This window comes from Pelophylax lessonae (genome assembly GCF_965119305.1).
Source record: "Pelophylax lessonae genome assembly, chromosome: 3".
NCBI classification, from domain to species: Eukaryota; Metazoa; Chordata; class Amphibia; order Anura; family Ranidae; genus Pelophylax; species Pelophylax lessonae.
This window is the reverse complement of record NC_138770.1, coordinates 16,243,073-16,258,873: the sequence shown is the minus strand read 5'-3', so window position 1 is coordinate 16,258,873 and position 15,801 is coordinate 16,243,073. Positions and strand designations below refer to the sequence as shown.

At 43.1% G+C, this 15,801-nt stretch overlaps 2 protein-coding genes across 2 annotated transcripts in view; both read left to right on the top strand.

Annotated features, from left to right (window-relative positions):
* Nucleotides 1–1,123: 1,123 nt before the first annotated feature.
* On the top strand, nucleotides 1,124–2,867 carry LOC309550231 (uncharacterized protein; the record flags this gene model as incomplete). The annotated part of the gene is made up of 4 exons (XM_082250642.1): nucleotides 1,124–1,176; nucleotides 1,293–1,432; nucleotides 1,518–1,656; nucleotides 2,863–2,867. Exons 1-4 carry the CDS (start codon nucleotides 1,143–1,145, stop codon nucleotides 2,865–2,867), a joined length of 318 nt encoding a protein of 105 aa, XP_082106768.1. The 5' UTR covers nucleotides 1,124–1,142.
* A 7,216-nt stretch (nucleotides 2,868–10,083) lies between these two features.
* LOC309550230 (uncharacterized protein) overlaps nucleotides 10,084–15,801 on the top strand; it is a gene marked incomplete at its 5' end in the record, with an annotated part of 1,091,635 nt that continues 1,085,917 nt past the window's right edge. Inside the window, 2 exons of the mRNA XM_082250641.1 lie at nucleotides 10,084–10,090; nucleotides 10,331–11,261. Of these exons, the coding sequence (XP_082106767.1) occupies nucleotides 10,084–10,090; nucleotides 10,331–11,261 (938 nt within the window). The remainder of the gene's footprint in view (nucleotides 10,091–10,330; nucleotides 11,262–15,801) is intronic.

Below are 15,801 nucleotides of genomic sequence, written 5' to 3'. Positions count from 1 at the left end.
CTGGTCACCTAACAACATGGTCCACAAGGTGGTGACCTGACTTCTCTCAGATGGAACGCACAGACAGGAAGTGATGAGGTAAAGACAGGAAGTAATGTAAGATACTGACAGGAAGTGATGTAAGATACTGACAGGAAATGAGGTCAGCTATAAAAAGGAATTTCAGAGGCGAGTCGGGAGAAAGTAGAGAGGAGACGTAGCTGGAAGTGGCAGCAGAGGAGGTAATAAGATATTATTTTCTATGTATAATCTTTAATTACATAAATAAAATGTCCTTTTATGCCGAGGGAACAGAAACAGAGGAACGCATAACACTGAGAATCAGATTGCAGTCCCCCAGTGAAATCACATAAGTAGGATGAGCAGCAAAACTTCCTCCAGCTCTCCTGTAGCGCCCTCACCAGGCAGAGCCGAGGTACTCATAATCTATCTGGGGAAGAGGCAGAGCTCGGGGTGACCCCGACACTCACCTTTGGAAATATTCAGCAGGTTTCCTACCTTGTCACTACTAACATTAATCCCGTCCTCTGCCCCAACACCAACTGGGCCCCCACTCCTCACCCCCCATCTAACACTGCTGTTCACCATTCCTCACCCCCATCTCACACTGCTGTCCCCCGCTCCTCACCCCCATCTAACACCGCTGTCCCCCTTTTCCTCACCCCATCTAACACCGCTGTCCCCCATTCCTCACCACCATCTAACACCGCTTCCCCCTTTTCCTCACCCCATCTAACACCGCTGTCCCCCACTCCTCACCCCCCATCTAACACTGCTGTCCCCCATTCCTCACCCCCATCTATCACCCCTGTTCCCTACTTCTCATTCCTCATCCAATACTGTTGTTCCCCTCTCCTCACCCCCCTTCCCACACTGCTCACCTATATTCCACAACCCCCACTGACACTGTTGTCTCCCACTCCTCATTCCCTTATTCAACATTGCAGATCTCCACTCCTCACACCCCATATTTGATGCTTCTGTCACCCACTTTTCACTTAGACCCAATGCTGCCACCATGGTTTCTTTTGCGTCTCTCATGATATCGCTCTTATCTCTATTAATAAAGCACAGACCTGACCAGAGAGGTAAGGAAGATTCTCAGAAGATTCATAGGACACAAGGATCTCTACAAGGACGTCATGATGGAGAATCAGCCGCCCCTCACATCACCGGGTAAGAGGAGACTTTATTGTAAAGGAGAGAGAAGTACGGAGGCTCCACCTAGATCCCCCATCATCTGATAAACACATAGAAACAATATATTCAGTCAGTGTGTGTGTTTCCTACAGATGGATCCAGTAATGAGAACCCACCAGAGAGATGTCCCCATCCTCTGTATTCCCGGGATTCCACACAGGAAGGTCACACCATCCCTCACCATCATCAGGTAGGTGAAGATGGAAGTCGAGATCGTAAAAGTGATCTGACTGTATGAAGATATATTCCACTTTTCTGTATAAGGTTATTTGTGCTCACATTTTAAAGCAACCATTCCCTGCTATTTTTTTGTTTAGAATGAAAATCTGATAGATATAAAAGATGAGGTTAAAGAGGAAGAAGAGACGTATGTGAGGGGTGATCAGCAGTTCAGGGAAGAGGTTGGGATGATGGACAAAGTTAAAGAGGAGGAATCTTCTCCAGACATCAGCACAGGTGAGTGATGGCCACTAAATACAAAAACTGTTTGGGTATATGGATTGATGTTTGAGGATTTGTAGACCCATTTCTACAAAGACGTCATGATGGAGAATCAGCCGCCCCTCACATCACCGGGTAAGAGGAGACTTTATTGTAAAGGAGAGAGCAGTACGGAGGATCCACCTAGATCCCCCATCATCTGATAAACACATAGAAACAATGTATTCAGTCAGTGTGTGTGTTTCCTACAGATGGATCCAGTAATGGGAACCCACCAGAGAGATGTCCCCGTCCTCTGTATTCCCGGGATTCCACACAGGAAGATCACACCATCCCCCACCATCATCAGGTAGATGAGGAACAATCACTGATAGTATTATTAGGATCTGTACATTATCTGCATTGTTACCATTGATGTCATTTTTATTATATATTCAGAGTGGAAATCTGAGAGATTCTAAAGTTGAGGTAAAAGAGGAGGATGATGAGGATTTTGTAATCGAAGAGGCAGAGTTTCCAAAAGGTCACAGAAAGCAGTACCAGGACACCATGGTGGAGTCATCCAGTTACAGAAATCCACCAGAGAGATGTCCCCTTCCTCTGTATTCCCGGGATTCCACACAGGAAGATCACACCATCCCCCACCATCATCAGGTAGATGAGGAACAATTACTGATAGTTATGATTTATACACAAGTGTGTTTGTTACAATGAATGTTTTATTATATATTCAGAGTGGAAACCTCGGTGAGTATAATATTGTTGTTAAAGAAGAGTATAAAGAGGAGGATGAGGAGTATGGAGTGATGGAGGAGTTTTCAGAAGGACACAAGGATATGATGGAGCCACCTAATACCAGGAACCCACCAGAGAGATGTCCCCGTCCTCTGTATTCCCGGGATTCCACACAGGTCAACATTAAAGAAGAGATAAAAGAGGAGGATGATGAGGATTTTGTAATGGAGGAGGCAGAGTTTCCAAATGGTCACAGAAAGCAGTACCAGGACACCATGGTGGAATCATCCAGTTCCCGAAATGCACCAGAGAGATGTCCCCGTCCTCTGTATTCCCGGGATTCCACAAAGGAAGGTCACACCATCCCTCACCATCATCAGGTAGATGAGAATGTAGGAAAGTGATCCCAAGCCCTAAGAGATATCATTCTTCTATTATTATTATTTTTTTGTATTTAATATTATTTCTGCCATTTTGTTGGTTCAGGATGAAGATCCGATAAATGTACAAATTGGGGTTATAAAGGAAAAGACGTATGTGAGGGGTCATCAGCATTTTACAGAGGAGGTTGGGATGATGGACGCAGTTAAAGAGGAAGAAACTTCTCCAGATATCAGCTCGGGTAATTATGGAAGAATGGGTTAAAGCTTACTTAGTGATGTTTGGTTGGGTGGTATCATTGATCTGGTTAGTTGTCATAGTTTGGTGTTGTGATTGCACCCAGTTCCACCACAGATCTCTTTTACACTTTGAAATGCTCGACCAACATACACTGCTCCAAAGAATGAAAGGAACACTTTGAAAACACATCAGATCTCAATGGGGAAAAATAACATGCTGGATATCTATACTGGTATGGACTGGGTAATGTGTCAGGATCTATACTGGTATGGACTGGGTAATGTGTTAGGATCTATACTGGTATGGACTGGTTCATGTGTTAGGATCTATACTGGTATGGACTGGGTGATGTGTTAGGATCTATACTGTTACATAGTTAAATAATTTGTGAGATTGAAGACATCAGTCCTTCCAGTTCAACCTATGATGTGTGTGTGTTTGCTGTTAACCGTACATTGTATACCCCTTTACGTTGTGGTCTTTAAGGTGCCCATCTAATAGTATTTTGAAACTATCGATGCTCCCTGCTGATACCACTGCTTGTGGAAGAGAATTCCACATCCTTACCACTCTGACAGTAAAGAAGCCCTTACGTATTATAAGGTTAAACCGTTTTTCCTCTAGTTTTAGTGAGTGGCCACTGCCATCTGCCATGTAGTTGCCCACCCCATTATTTTGTTCAGGTCTGCTTGTAAGGTTTCCACTAAGGATGATCGAACTTTTGAAAAGTTCGGTTCGGCCAGAACATCCGAACTTCCCGAAAGTTCGGCCCGGATTTCAGAACCTTATTGAAATCAATGGGACCCGAACTTCGGTAATCAAAAAACACAATTTTTAAGCCCTAAAACCCAATAAATGCCCCTAAAAAGTTTTTTTTTGGGTTCTTTTGAAGCAGGCAAAACATCTGAACTTGTGTATAGTGGTGTATATACACACATACATATATTTATATACACACCTAGACATATATAGGTGTGATAGTAGCAGAAATAAATGCTTGCGCTAATGAAATAATTTACACTAATATATTTCTGCTACTATCACACCTATATATGGCTAGGTGTGTATAAACATATAAGTGTGTGTATATATACCACTATACACAAGTTCAGATGTTTTTCCTGACTGCAAAGAACCCCAAAAAATGCCTGCTATTTAACCGGCAAGGTGTTAAAGCAGAGAAACCATACCCCTGTGTTGAAAGTGTTCTAATACAAACCATCTTTTTTTTCTGGTTCTGGACATGCTACAGAGCTGAAACTTCACATGTACACTTTTTAGACCCCCCAGATACGAAATCCAAAGTAAAAATAAAAAAATCTCTCTTTTTTTTTTTAATTCTTTCAATAATTGGCTTTTTTACCAAAAATGACAATTTTTAAGAACTTTTTTTTTGTGATTTTGTGTCTGGGGGGTCTAAAAGGTGTACATGTGAAGTTTCAGCTCTGTAGCATGTCCAGAACCATAAAAAAAGAAGATTGTTTGTATTAGAAAACTTTCAGCACAGGAATATGGCTTCTCTGCTGTAACACCTTGCCGGTTTAATAGCAGGCATTTTTGTTGGGTTCTTTGCAGTCAGGAAAAACATCTGAACTTGTGTATAGTGGTACTGTGCACAAGTTCTGATGTTTTGCCTGCCTCCAAAAACCCCCAAAAAATGCCAGCAAAAACACACCTGGGCTTTTTTTTTTTTTGACGCTAGCGTTTTTTTGGCATTTTTTTGGGTTCTTTTGAAGCAGGCAAAACATCTGAACTTGTGTATAGTGGTGTATATACACACATACATATATTTATATACACACCTAGACCTATATAGGTGTGATAGTAGCAGAAATATATATGTGTAAATGATTTAATTAGCGCAAGCATATATTTCTGCTACTATCACACCTATATGTCTAGGTGTGTATATAAATATATGTATGTGTGTATATACACCACTATACACAAGTTCAGATGTTTTGCCTGCCTCCAAAAACCCCCAAAAAATGCCAGCAAAAACACACCTGGGCATTTTTTTTTTTTTGACGCTAGCGTTTTTTTTGGCATTTTTTTGGGTTCTTTTGAGGCAGGCAAAACATCTGAACTTGTGTATAGTGGTGTATATACACACATATATGTTTATACACACCTAGACATATATAGGTGTGATAGTAGCAGAAATATATCAGTGTAAATGATTTCATTAGCGCAAGCATATATTTCTGCTACTATCACACCTATATATGTCTAGGGGTATATATACAGACATATATGTGTATATATACCCCCTATACACATGTTCAGATGTCATGTCTGACATCAAACATGTCCTCAAAAAAGCACTGGCAGTGGCAGCCCCTGCAGCATTAAAAATGCTTGGCTGGTGAGAAGCCATATTCCAGTTCCGAAGCAACTCAGTGTAATGTTCTGGTACCTCTGGTACCCTTATTCCCATATTTCTCTCTTGCTAATTGCGTCTCATCTTGTTATTCAAAAGACGCATACACCTTTAAGACCGGATGACATCATTGCTGAGCGCCGCTCTGAGCGGCTATTTCAATCGCCGGCTTTCTCTCACTCATTGCTCGTTCAAACCACATGTTCACCGCACCTTCTCCTGTGACGCTGCTGATCCATATCTCGCTACTGGATCACCTCTCACTAAGAACTCTGTTACTACTAACCTATCTAATGATAAGTACCCCACAGGGGATTCCTTACTAACTGCACTGCTACTGTCATCTACTGCAAATACCGGAACTATCTGTACCTATCTATTTCCTATCATCTGCATAGACTGTTAGCTCTTGGGACTACCTTCAACTATCCTTGCACTAGGTTACTCTGTCTAAGTATACTCCATCTGTGTCCTCCTACCATCTGCACTATACTTGACATCAGAACCTATCTGCTTAAATCATCACCTGCAACTCTCCTAATACTACTCCTAAGTGCTCACCATACAATAGCCTGTCTCTCATCTATATATTCTCATATATTCTATCCCTCCATTAAACATCAGATTGAGTATATGTATATTGCATAACAGGCTGTGCACAGTGATGAAGTCCTGAGAGTTGGATATGTTTGTTCAACAGAATCTCTACAAGGCTACTGAGTGTGATAATTCTGCAGCTGCAAATCCATCCATTAACAAAAACGCATGAACGTTACACTCAGAGAAATGATCATTTCTCTATAGCGGTCACCCTGCTATGGAGGGGTTTTGTCACCCTTCCATAGCAGTCACTGTCAGTTAACCCTACACTACACTACGGTCCCCTTACACTTAACACTTTCCCTACAGAAACGAAATTTTTGAAGCTAACTAAAGTGTAAAAGGAGCACGCTAACTACACTAGATATCCCTTTCCTCACACTAAAAATAGCTAAATGACCCTTTGTAACACATTAGAACAGAACAGCATTCCACTCTCTTTCATGTCCTGTACAAGAATGCTAGGAATTTGGCGGGGGCGATCTTATATACTGGGGGGCGTATTCACTAATGATTGGACTATGGACCCCCTAGTCACTCCAATCACATTCCTAGCATTCTCCTGCCCCTCAATTGGCTTTTACTGATGGTTCTGGTCCAATCACGGGCTTTTAAAGCCCATTTCCTGTCCCATTGCATTTTGGTCGGTTCTGGTTGCCGAATTCCGAACTTTTTGGTCAAAAAGTTCTAAATTCGGCCGTACCTCGAACAGCCAATGTTCGGGCCGAACCGATGGTCGACCCGAACCGTTCGATCATCCCTAGTTTCCACATCCTGCATAGAAGATATTGGCATGCTTAGTTTAGTATCATCCGCAAATACCGAGATTGTGCTAGATATTCCCTCTAGATCATTTATGAATAAATTAAATAGGATTGGTCCCAGGACAAATCCGTGGGGGACCCCACTTTCCACACCCGCCCAATCCGAGCAATCCCTATTTATCACCACTGTCTGGACTCACCCCTGGAGCCAGTTCTCTATCCAGGTACTCACCCTATGGTCCATACCTCTGTACCTTAGTTTGTGCAGTAAGCGTTTGTAGGGAACTGTGTCAAATTCCTTTGCAAAATGTAGATACACCACATCCACAGGCTTTCCTTTATCCAGATACACCACATCCACAGACCTTCCTTTATCTAGGTGGCAACTCACTTCATCGTAGAAGGTTAATAGATTGGTCTGGCAAGAGCGATTTTTCATGAATCCATGCTGATTACTACTAATAATACCGTTTTCATTACTAAAGTCTTGTATATAGTCCCTTAACATCCCCTCCAAAATCTTGCAGACTATTGATGTTAGGCTGACAGGTCTATAGTTACCGGGATATATCTCAGCCCTTTTTTAAATATTGGTACCACGTTGGCTTTTTTCCAATCAGCTGCCACCATTCCCGTCTGTAGACTATCCTTAAATATCAAGAATAACGGTCTGGTTATCACCTGGCTGAGTTCTTTAAGAACCCTCGGGTGCAAGCCATCCGGTCCCGGGGATTTATTTATGCTAAGTTTCTCTAGTTTAGTTCTAAGTCTATCTTCTGTTAGCCATGGCGGTACTTCCTGAGGTGTATTATTTCATTTAGCATTACAAGCTGGGTTAGTGTAGCCCCCCGATTCTTTTGTGAAGACTGAAGAGAAAAAATTATTTAGCACTTCCGCTTTCTCTCTGTCCTCTGTGGCCAGATTCCCTTTGTTGTCTTTTATGGGGCCAATGAGTTCTGGTCTCGCTTTCTTACTATTTATATACTTAAAGAATTTCTTGTTTTTTTTTTGTTTTTTTTTACTCTCTTCCGCTATATGTCTCTCGTGTTCTATTTTAGCTGCTTTGATTTCGCCTTTACATTTCTTATTGCACTCTTTGTAATATTGGAATGCTGCCAATGACCCCTCAGCCTTGTATTTTTTGAAGGCCTTTTCTTTAGTATTAATATGCATTTTTATGTTGGAGTTTAGCCACCCTGGGTTTATTTTAGCTCTTTTAAATGTATTCCCTTTTGGAATGCACTGGCCAATCCCTTTGTTTAAAAAACAGAATATACTGCGCTTAATCAGGCGAACAAAATCAGACCACGATAACAGCTGCCAGCATAAAAAAAGTTGTTGTACCCCAACCTCAGACAGAATTAAAACAAAGTATGCAGCGCTTGATACAGTGATCATAAAAATCAATCAATGTTACTACTGATGATATTGCATAATTATAGAGAGTCCATAGAAGAAAGGAGTCCAATAGGAGGTCCAAGATGCGGGTGAGAAGATCAGAATGGATAGCCTCCACCAAACACCAGTAACAGTGGCCTCTTACCAGAAATGTGTGATCCCCATTACAGGGATCTCAGTACACATTGACAGGAAGTCATCTCCTTTCACACTAGGTCAGACCAAATATCACCTCCACAGGAAATACCTCTAGGTGTATAAAGCCAATCCTCTCATGGACGTATTAATATCACCATCGGCACATGTAAGAAGAAAAAACTCCTCATGGTGCAGTATAGCTTAACACAGGTAATATTTAATGGAAAAAGCCAATAAAACACTCACATTTAAGGTAGATAAGCCAGGCATCAAGGTAAATATCCTGAGGGGATCTTGCAAGTAGAATGTGTGATAGCTATAGCCAGATGTAATCCTAGTCTCCCAGCAAAGGAAGGAGGACGCCGCAAGGATGTTACAGGGCAAACGAGGCCAGTCCCCTGGGGATTACCTGTGTTAAGCTATACTGCACCTTGAGGAGTTTTTTCTTCTTACATGTGCCGATGGTGATATTAATACGTCCATGAGAGGATTGGCTTTATACACCTAGAGGCATTTCCTGTGGAGGTGATATTTGGTCTGACCTAGTGTGAAAGCAGATGACTTCCTGTCAATGTGTACTGAGATCCCTGTAATGGGGATCACACATTTCTGGTAAGAGGCCACTGTTACTGGTGTTTGGTGGAGGCTATCCATTCTGATCTTCTCACCCGCATCTTGGACCTCCTATTGGACTCCTTTCTTCTATGGACTCTCTATAATTATGCAATATCATCAGTAGTAACATTGATTGATTTTTATGATCACTGTATCAAGCGCTGCATACTTTGTTTTAATCCCTTTGTTTAGTATGTTCTTGAAACACTCCCATTTTTCCTCAGTGTTCTTTGTTCCCAGGGTTCTATCCAATTTGATATTTTCTAGCAGAGAGCGCAGTTTAGGGAAATTGGCTCTTTTGAAATTCTGTGTCCTTGTATTGCCCTTGTGTTTCCTATTACTATGAATAATACTGAAACGAATTCACCTATGGTCACAGTTTCCTAATTCGGGCCCATATTTCTATATCCGTGATCAGGTCTGTATTGTTGGTAATCAGTAGGTCATGTACCGCATTGTTTCTTGTCGGTGCGTTCAACACCTGACCCATGAAATTGTCCTGCAAAACATTTAGGAACTGCCAAGCCTTGGATGAATGTGCGGTTCCTTCTGCGCAGTCTATATCTGGATAATTAATGTCCCCCATTATAATTACATTTCCCATCCTTGCTGCCATTCAAATCTGTGAAAGGAGGTCCGCCTTCCCCCCCTCTGGTTGGGGGGCCTTTAGCATACGCCCAATATTACTTTCCCCATAGTGCCTTCCCTTTGAAGTTCTACCCATAGGGATTCTACCTCCTCCTCCAACTTTGGAATCTTAAACAGAAAGTGATAATGAGGGAGGAGTCAGTAAGCCAATGATGGTGGTCTTCAGGATCAGTCCAGTCTTCATCTTGGTTGTTCTCCCCCCATCCTCACTCTGACCTCTGGTGGGGCTCAGCCCCGCTGTTTTTCATGACTAAATCATGGAGTAAATAAGGAAGTGCGGGACTTCTTGTGTTAGGAAGATGGCAATGAGTGATAGAGGGGGAGGGGTCACTCGTCCTATAATCCCCTCATCACTGTCACTCCTATAAAAGACAGTTCTCGTTGTTTCCTCACTCTCTGACTAAGGTCCATGAATAAAGAAATGAACTGGTAGGAGATCAGAGGACCCATTTACTAGTTACCTTGAGGGGGGAATTGTAAGAGCCTCAGAGACAAAGCTGTCTGATGTGGGCGGAGTCCTGATTTAGGGAAACCAATCAGCTCATGTCTAGTAATAATCTTTGTATTTCTATTTTAGTAGATGGACGGGAGATGAGGAAAACCTCAGAGGATTGTCTCACTTTGTCTCCAGACTGTAAAGTAGAAGATGAGGACATCACACAGTATAGTCCAGGAGAAAACCCGGCTACCTCAAATGTCCATCCGGCACCACACAGTGTAGATGGACCATCGTATTCCTCTTATCCTGAGGAACCTCAGACTGTGAGGGACGGTGCTGTCCTTCCAACAGATAAGAGGTTCTCCTGTACTGAGTGCGGTAAGAGTTTTCGTTTGCAATACAATCTTAATGTGCATAAAAGATCTCACACGGGTGAGAAGCCGTATTCCTGTCCTACGTGTGGGAAATGTTTTTCAGTGAAGTCCAATCTTTCCAAGCATCAGAGATTTCACACTGGTGAGAAGCCATATTCCTGTCCTGAGTGTGGGAAATGTTTTTCAGATAAGTCTGATCTTTCCGGACATCAGAGATCTCACACGAGGGAGAAGCCATATTCCTGTCCTGAATGTGGGAAATGTTTTGCACAGAAGTCCAATCTTTACACACATCAGAGATTGCACACGGGGGAAAAGCCATTTTACTGTTCTAAATGCGGGAAATGTTTTTCACTCAAGGCATATCTTTCCAAACATCAGAGATTGCACACTGGTGAGAAGCCATATTCCTGTTCTGAGTGTGGGAAATGTTTTTCACACAAGTCCGAGCTTTCCAAACATCAGAGATTGCACACGGGTGAGAAGCCATACTCCTGTCCTGAGTGCGGGAATTGTTTTGCACATAAGTCTAGTCTTAAGAATCATCAGAGATCACACACTGGTGAGAAGCTGTATTCCTGTCCTGAGTGCGGGAAATGTTTTGTAAAGAAATCATATCTTTCTACACATCAGAGAACGCACACTGGTGAGAAGCCGTATTCCTGTCCTGAGTGCGGGAAATGTTTTGCACAGAAGTCCCATCTTTACTCACATCAGAGATGTCACACTGGTGAGAAGCCGTATTCCTGTCCTGAGTGCGGGAAATGTTTTTCACAGAAGTCCCATCTTTACTCACATCAGAGATCTCACTCGGGGCAGAAGCCGTATTCCTGTCCTGGGTGCGGGAAATGTTTTGCACAGAAGTCCCATCTTTACTCACATCAGAGATCTCACACGGGTGAGAAGCCGTATTCCTAGTCTGAGTGAGGGAAATGTTCCTCAATGAAGTCCTTTCTTCCTGTACATCAGGGGTCCCACACAACCCTGGAGGTGTATTAGTGCCTTGAGTGCAGGAAATGTCTTCTATATGAATGTTGGTGGACATGTGGGGAAGAAGCACACCCTGATATACACCTCAGATATACTCCATGGCTGATCTTCATCATGTAAGAAACACTTCATAAGGAGATCAGAGATCACCAAAGACATGGATGAAGTGTTGTCCCGTGTTGGCCATTGATAGCAGGAGAAAAATAAAAATGGAGTCCTTACCTTTCATTGGCTGAGTACATTTTGTGCGGGAAGATTTCACAAACACTTGCAGATCTGGTTGTTATAAATGTGTTGATGAAATGTGACCCGCATTCCCCCAGTCATGGTGAATTGGGATTTCCTATAATGGTCAGTTCCATCTAGTGGCCATAATGTGCTTTCCTGACAGATGTACATGGCAGCATATGTTTGGGTAGCCCAGCCCTCGTTCCTCCACCCATAAGACCCCACCCACATAAATGTTCAGGATAAGCCAATGGCTACGTTCCTTTTTTGTCTTCCCCACTTATAGGACCATTTTTGTATGAAGTTTTCCTACCTATTGGAAGTATTGGTGGGCGGGTCTGGTGCTGGGCAGCTGTGCGGGATGTCAGGAGCTTCCTTTGGTATCCAGAAGTCTTCCAGGATGTCCCGAGTGGTCATTGAGTCCCCAGCTATCAGCGGGGTGGTGTTATGGCACACATATGTAGAGGATCCATGCCTGGAGAGTGGGCCCTGCCATCGGCGGCCATTTGCATTGGCTGGGAGCGCAGCTGTTAGCGGGTGGCCATTAAGTGTTAGACACGTGAAATTCGTTTCGGTGAGAATACAAATTTGGACAAATTTTTGGTTATTCCTAGATTCGGATGTTTCCAAATCTCCAAATGAAATTGTAATGAATTTAGTTGAAATCTGTTAAAATTTGTTTCATTTATTCATTTCCTAACGAATTCCAACTTTTCAGAACGATTCGAATTTGGATCAGTCAAAAAAACGATCGACCAATGCAAATTCTGTGTGAAGAAATAGCTGGTTGTCAAGCGGGAAGCCGGCCGTCCGCATCCTTACCAAACATGACTCATCAGCTGTCAACGGGCTTCCCCACTGACAGATGAATGTAAAGACAAGAATGCCGGCATTGCCCAGTAATAGAAAAAAACGGCGTGGTCACCCTCCCTCTCACCCCCCCCCCCCCCAGTCTATACCAGGCCCTTAGGAGCCAAAATAAAAAAAACAAACAAAAAAACAGCGTGAGTTCTCCACTAAAATCCATACCATATCTCGGCATGCAGCCTGGCAGGTAAGGAAAGTGGGAGGGATGAGTGAGGGCCCCCTTTCTTAACAATACCAAGCCACGTGTCCTCAAAATGGGGAGGTGAGTGCTTTGGTGGGGACACTCTGCCCCCCACCCCACCCCAAAGCACCTTGTCCCCATGTTGATGGGGAAAAGGGCCTCTTCCCCACAACCATGGCCTGTGCTTGTAGGGGTCTGCAGGCAGGGGACTTGTCGTAATCTGAAAGCCCCTTTTCCCAAGGGGGCCCCCCATGTGAATTAGTATCAGGACCGTATAGTATGGTGTGATTACTGCAGTGTCAGCGCTGGAACTTTGGTGTTATCGGGACCATAGTACCTGTACTTATTCACCAAGAATTGTTAAAAAGTAATAAAAACACACACACAATTTTTGAAAAATCCTTTATTAAAAAATAACTACTGCAGGCTCCACCATTTGACATTTCTTACATAGGTAAGGGGCGGGGTCACCTGTCTACATCACCTGGTGGCACTGCCCCCTTCTGATATCATGGATCGGTGCATGCTGGGTCCCTGACATCAGAAAGGGCGGTGCCACCAGGTGATGTAGACAGGTGGCCCGCCCCTTACCTATATCAAAGATGTGAAACGGGAAGCCTGCAGTAGGCAGAGGTCCTCCATGACGGCGAGAGCGTCTTTTTTTTATTAATTTTTTTCGGGTGCGGTAGGCGTTGTGATTGATGACGGATCTACATCGGGGGACGCTGGTTTTTATTTTATAACCGAGGATTTTTCAAAAATTGTGTGTGTTTTTATTACTTTTCGACACTTTTTTGGTGAGTTGGTACGGGTACTATAGTCCCGATACACATTCACATGGGGGGGGGGGGCGGGATCTGGGGGGGTCCCTTGGTAAAAGGGGCTTTCAGATTACGATGAGCCCCCTGCCTGCAGACCACCACAAGCACAGGCCACGGTTGTTGGGAAGAGGACCTTGTCCCCATCAACATGGGGACAAGGTGCTTTGGGGTGGAGAGGGAGAGGTGCCCCGAATAACCCACCCCCCATGTTAAGGGTGTGTGGTCTGGTATGGGTTAGGAGGGGGGGTCTTGCTCCCCCCCCTTTCCTGACCTTCAGAACTGCATGCTCAGGTAAAGGTCTGGTATGGATTTCGGGGGACCCCACGCCATTTATTTTTTTACATTTTGGCATAGGCCCGGTATAGACTGGGGGGAGGGGACCCTACGTCATTATTTTTAAACATTTTTTTATTGCCGGGCAATGCGCCGGCATTCTTTTCTTTCTATTCATCTGTCAGTGGGGAAGCCCGCTGACAGCTGATGAGTCACCGGTTGGTAAGAATGCGGGCGGCCGGCCGGCTTCCCAGCCCCCTGCTTAACAACCAGCTATTTCTTCACACAGAATTCAAATCAGTCGATCGTTTCTCGACCGATCGGAATTCTGATCGTTCTGAAAAGTTTGAATTCTGTAGATTAATAAACTAAACAAATTTTACCAAAAACTAAAAGAAAGTTAACAAAAACTAAACAAAAGTAAACAAATTTCCGAAACCAAACTAAAATAATTCCAAATTCCAGAATGAAATGAAATTAGTGACATAACGAATCTATCCGAAACTAAACAAATGTTTCCATTCTGCACATGTCTCCTAAGCGTGCCCAGCCCAGATATAGCAGTTGTGTTCCTGCCTCTGGGATCCGGGTCGCCCTGCGGATGCATCGATTGCCCTGTGGAAGAGGTGCGGGACACGTAAGTATGTTTGGCTTGAGGTCAGCAGAAGGGAGCAGATGCCATGCGGGCTGCTAGGGAGTAACCAAAAGGAAAACATATGGAGAGGACTCTGCTCTCTGGGTGATCGATGTGCATTGCAGCATCTTATCAAAGTTTGGTGCAGTCGCCTACCTTTGTCTTCTTTTCTGTCCTGAGGAGAGAACTGTTTGTTGAAACAAGGTTTGCTTTCTGCGTAGCGGTACCCCCGCAGGAGCCGCTTGGATATTGGTTTTCCCGGGCCTCCCACTGATTACTCCACAGCCAGATACAGGGTATTTTCACACAGCCAGGTGCACACACTCTTCCGCTCGTTGTCTCCAATGACCAGTCTAGGGGATGTGTTTTTATGTTTTATTTGGAGAACTTGGATAGGAGAAGAAAAACCAGAGCTATCCTGAGAGTCCCAACATCCTATCTGTTCAGAGAAATGGGAACCTACAGATGTTCACAAGGAACCACTGTCATATGTGTGGGCTTTAAGGGCACAGCATGAGACAGATAACAACTACATGGATTTATCCTAAAATAACATTTATTGATTTATCTAAAACCACATCTCAATAAAATGAGGAAACTGACCCCAAACTGAGCTCAGCTCGTACACAGGAGATCAATGTCTCCTACTAATTTCACTCATGTACATCATACATATATAAGGATAAGTTGGTAGATATCATAAGGTTCGTGTAGGTATAGATATTTCCTCTCTTCACTTAGATGTAACATTTAGTGACGGCCATGTACTTTATTACTGAATATATCTTATTACTATTATAACAATCTCCTTACTATATGGATTTCTTTGTGTCAGCTTTTTTTGTTTACATGTCTGCATCATATTTGTTACTGATGTCAACATTTGTATCAATTACTGTATGTATAATAAATGACTACGTTCAGATTCTATTTTTGTATATCTTAGTTGGTGACCGGCCTCATTTAAAGTCCCACGACCTCTGTTTTCTGTTTGCATTAACCATTAGGGATGGAGGCACGTCACTGTGTTTGCTTTGGATCATATTCCTCTATCTTCGTCTGTTCACTGGTCAACGCGTTTCACACAAGGCTTCTTCAGGACTATGAAGATGTACAGACAGTTTTCTCTTAAAATGAACAGACTCGATATTAGTGTTTCATGAACATAGAACATAATCTGTATTTATATACATCATAATAAATACAACCATGACTTACTAGCACACGGCCTTCCTTCCAACCCCCAACAAATTAACCCGACCACAGGGGAGATAAAACGGACCAAAATGTGTTGTGTGTATATATAGGTATTGGCCCTGAGGATCCTAGGTACAAGATAAAATATACAGTATCTCACAAAAGTAAGTACACCCCTCACATTTTTGTAAATATTTTATTCTATCTTTTCATGTGACAACACTGAAGAAATGACACTTTGCTACATTGTAAAGTAG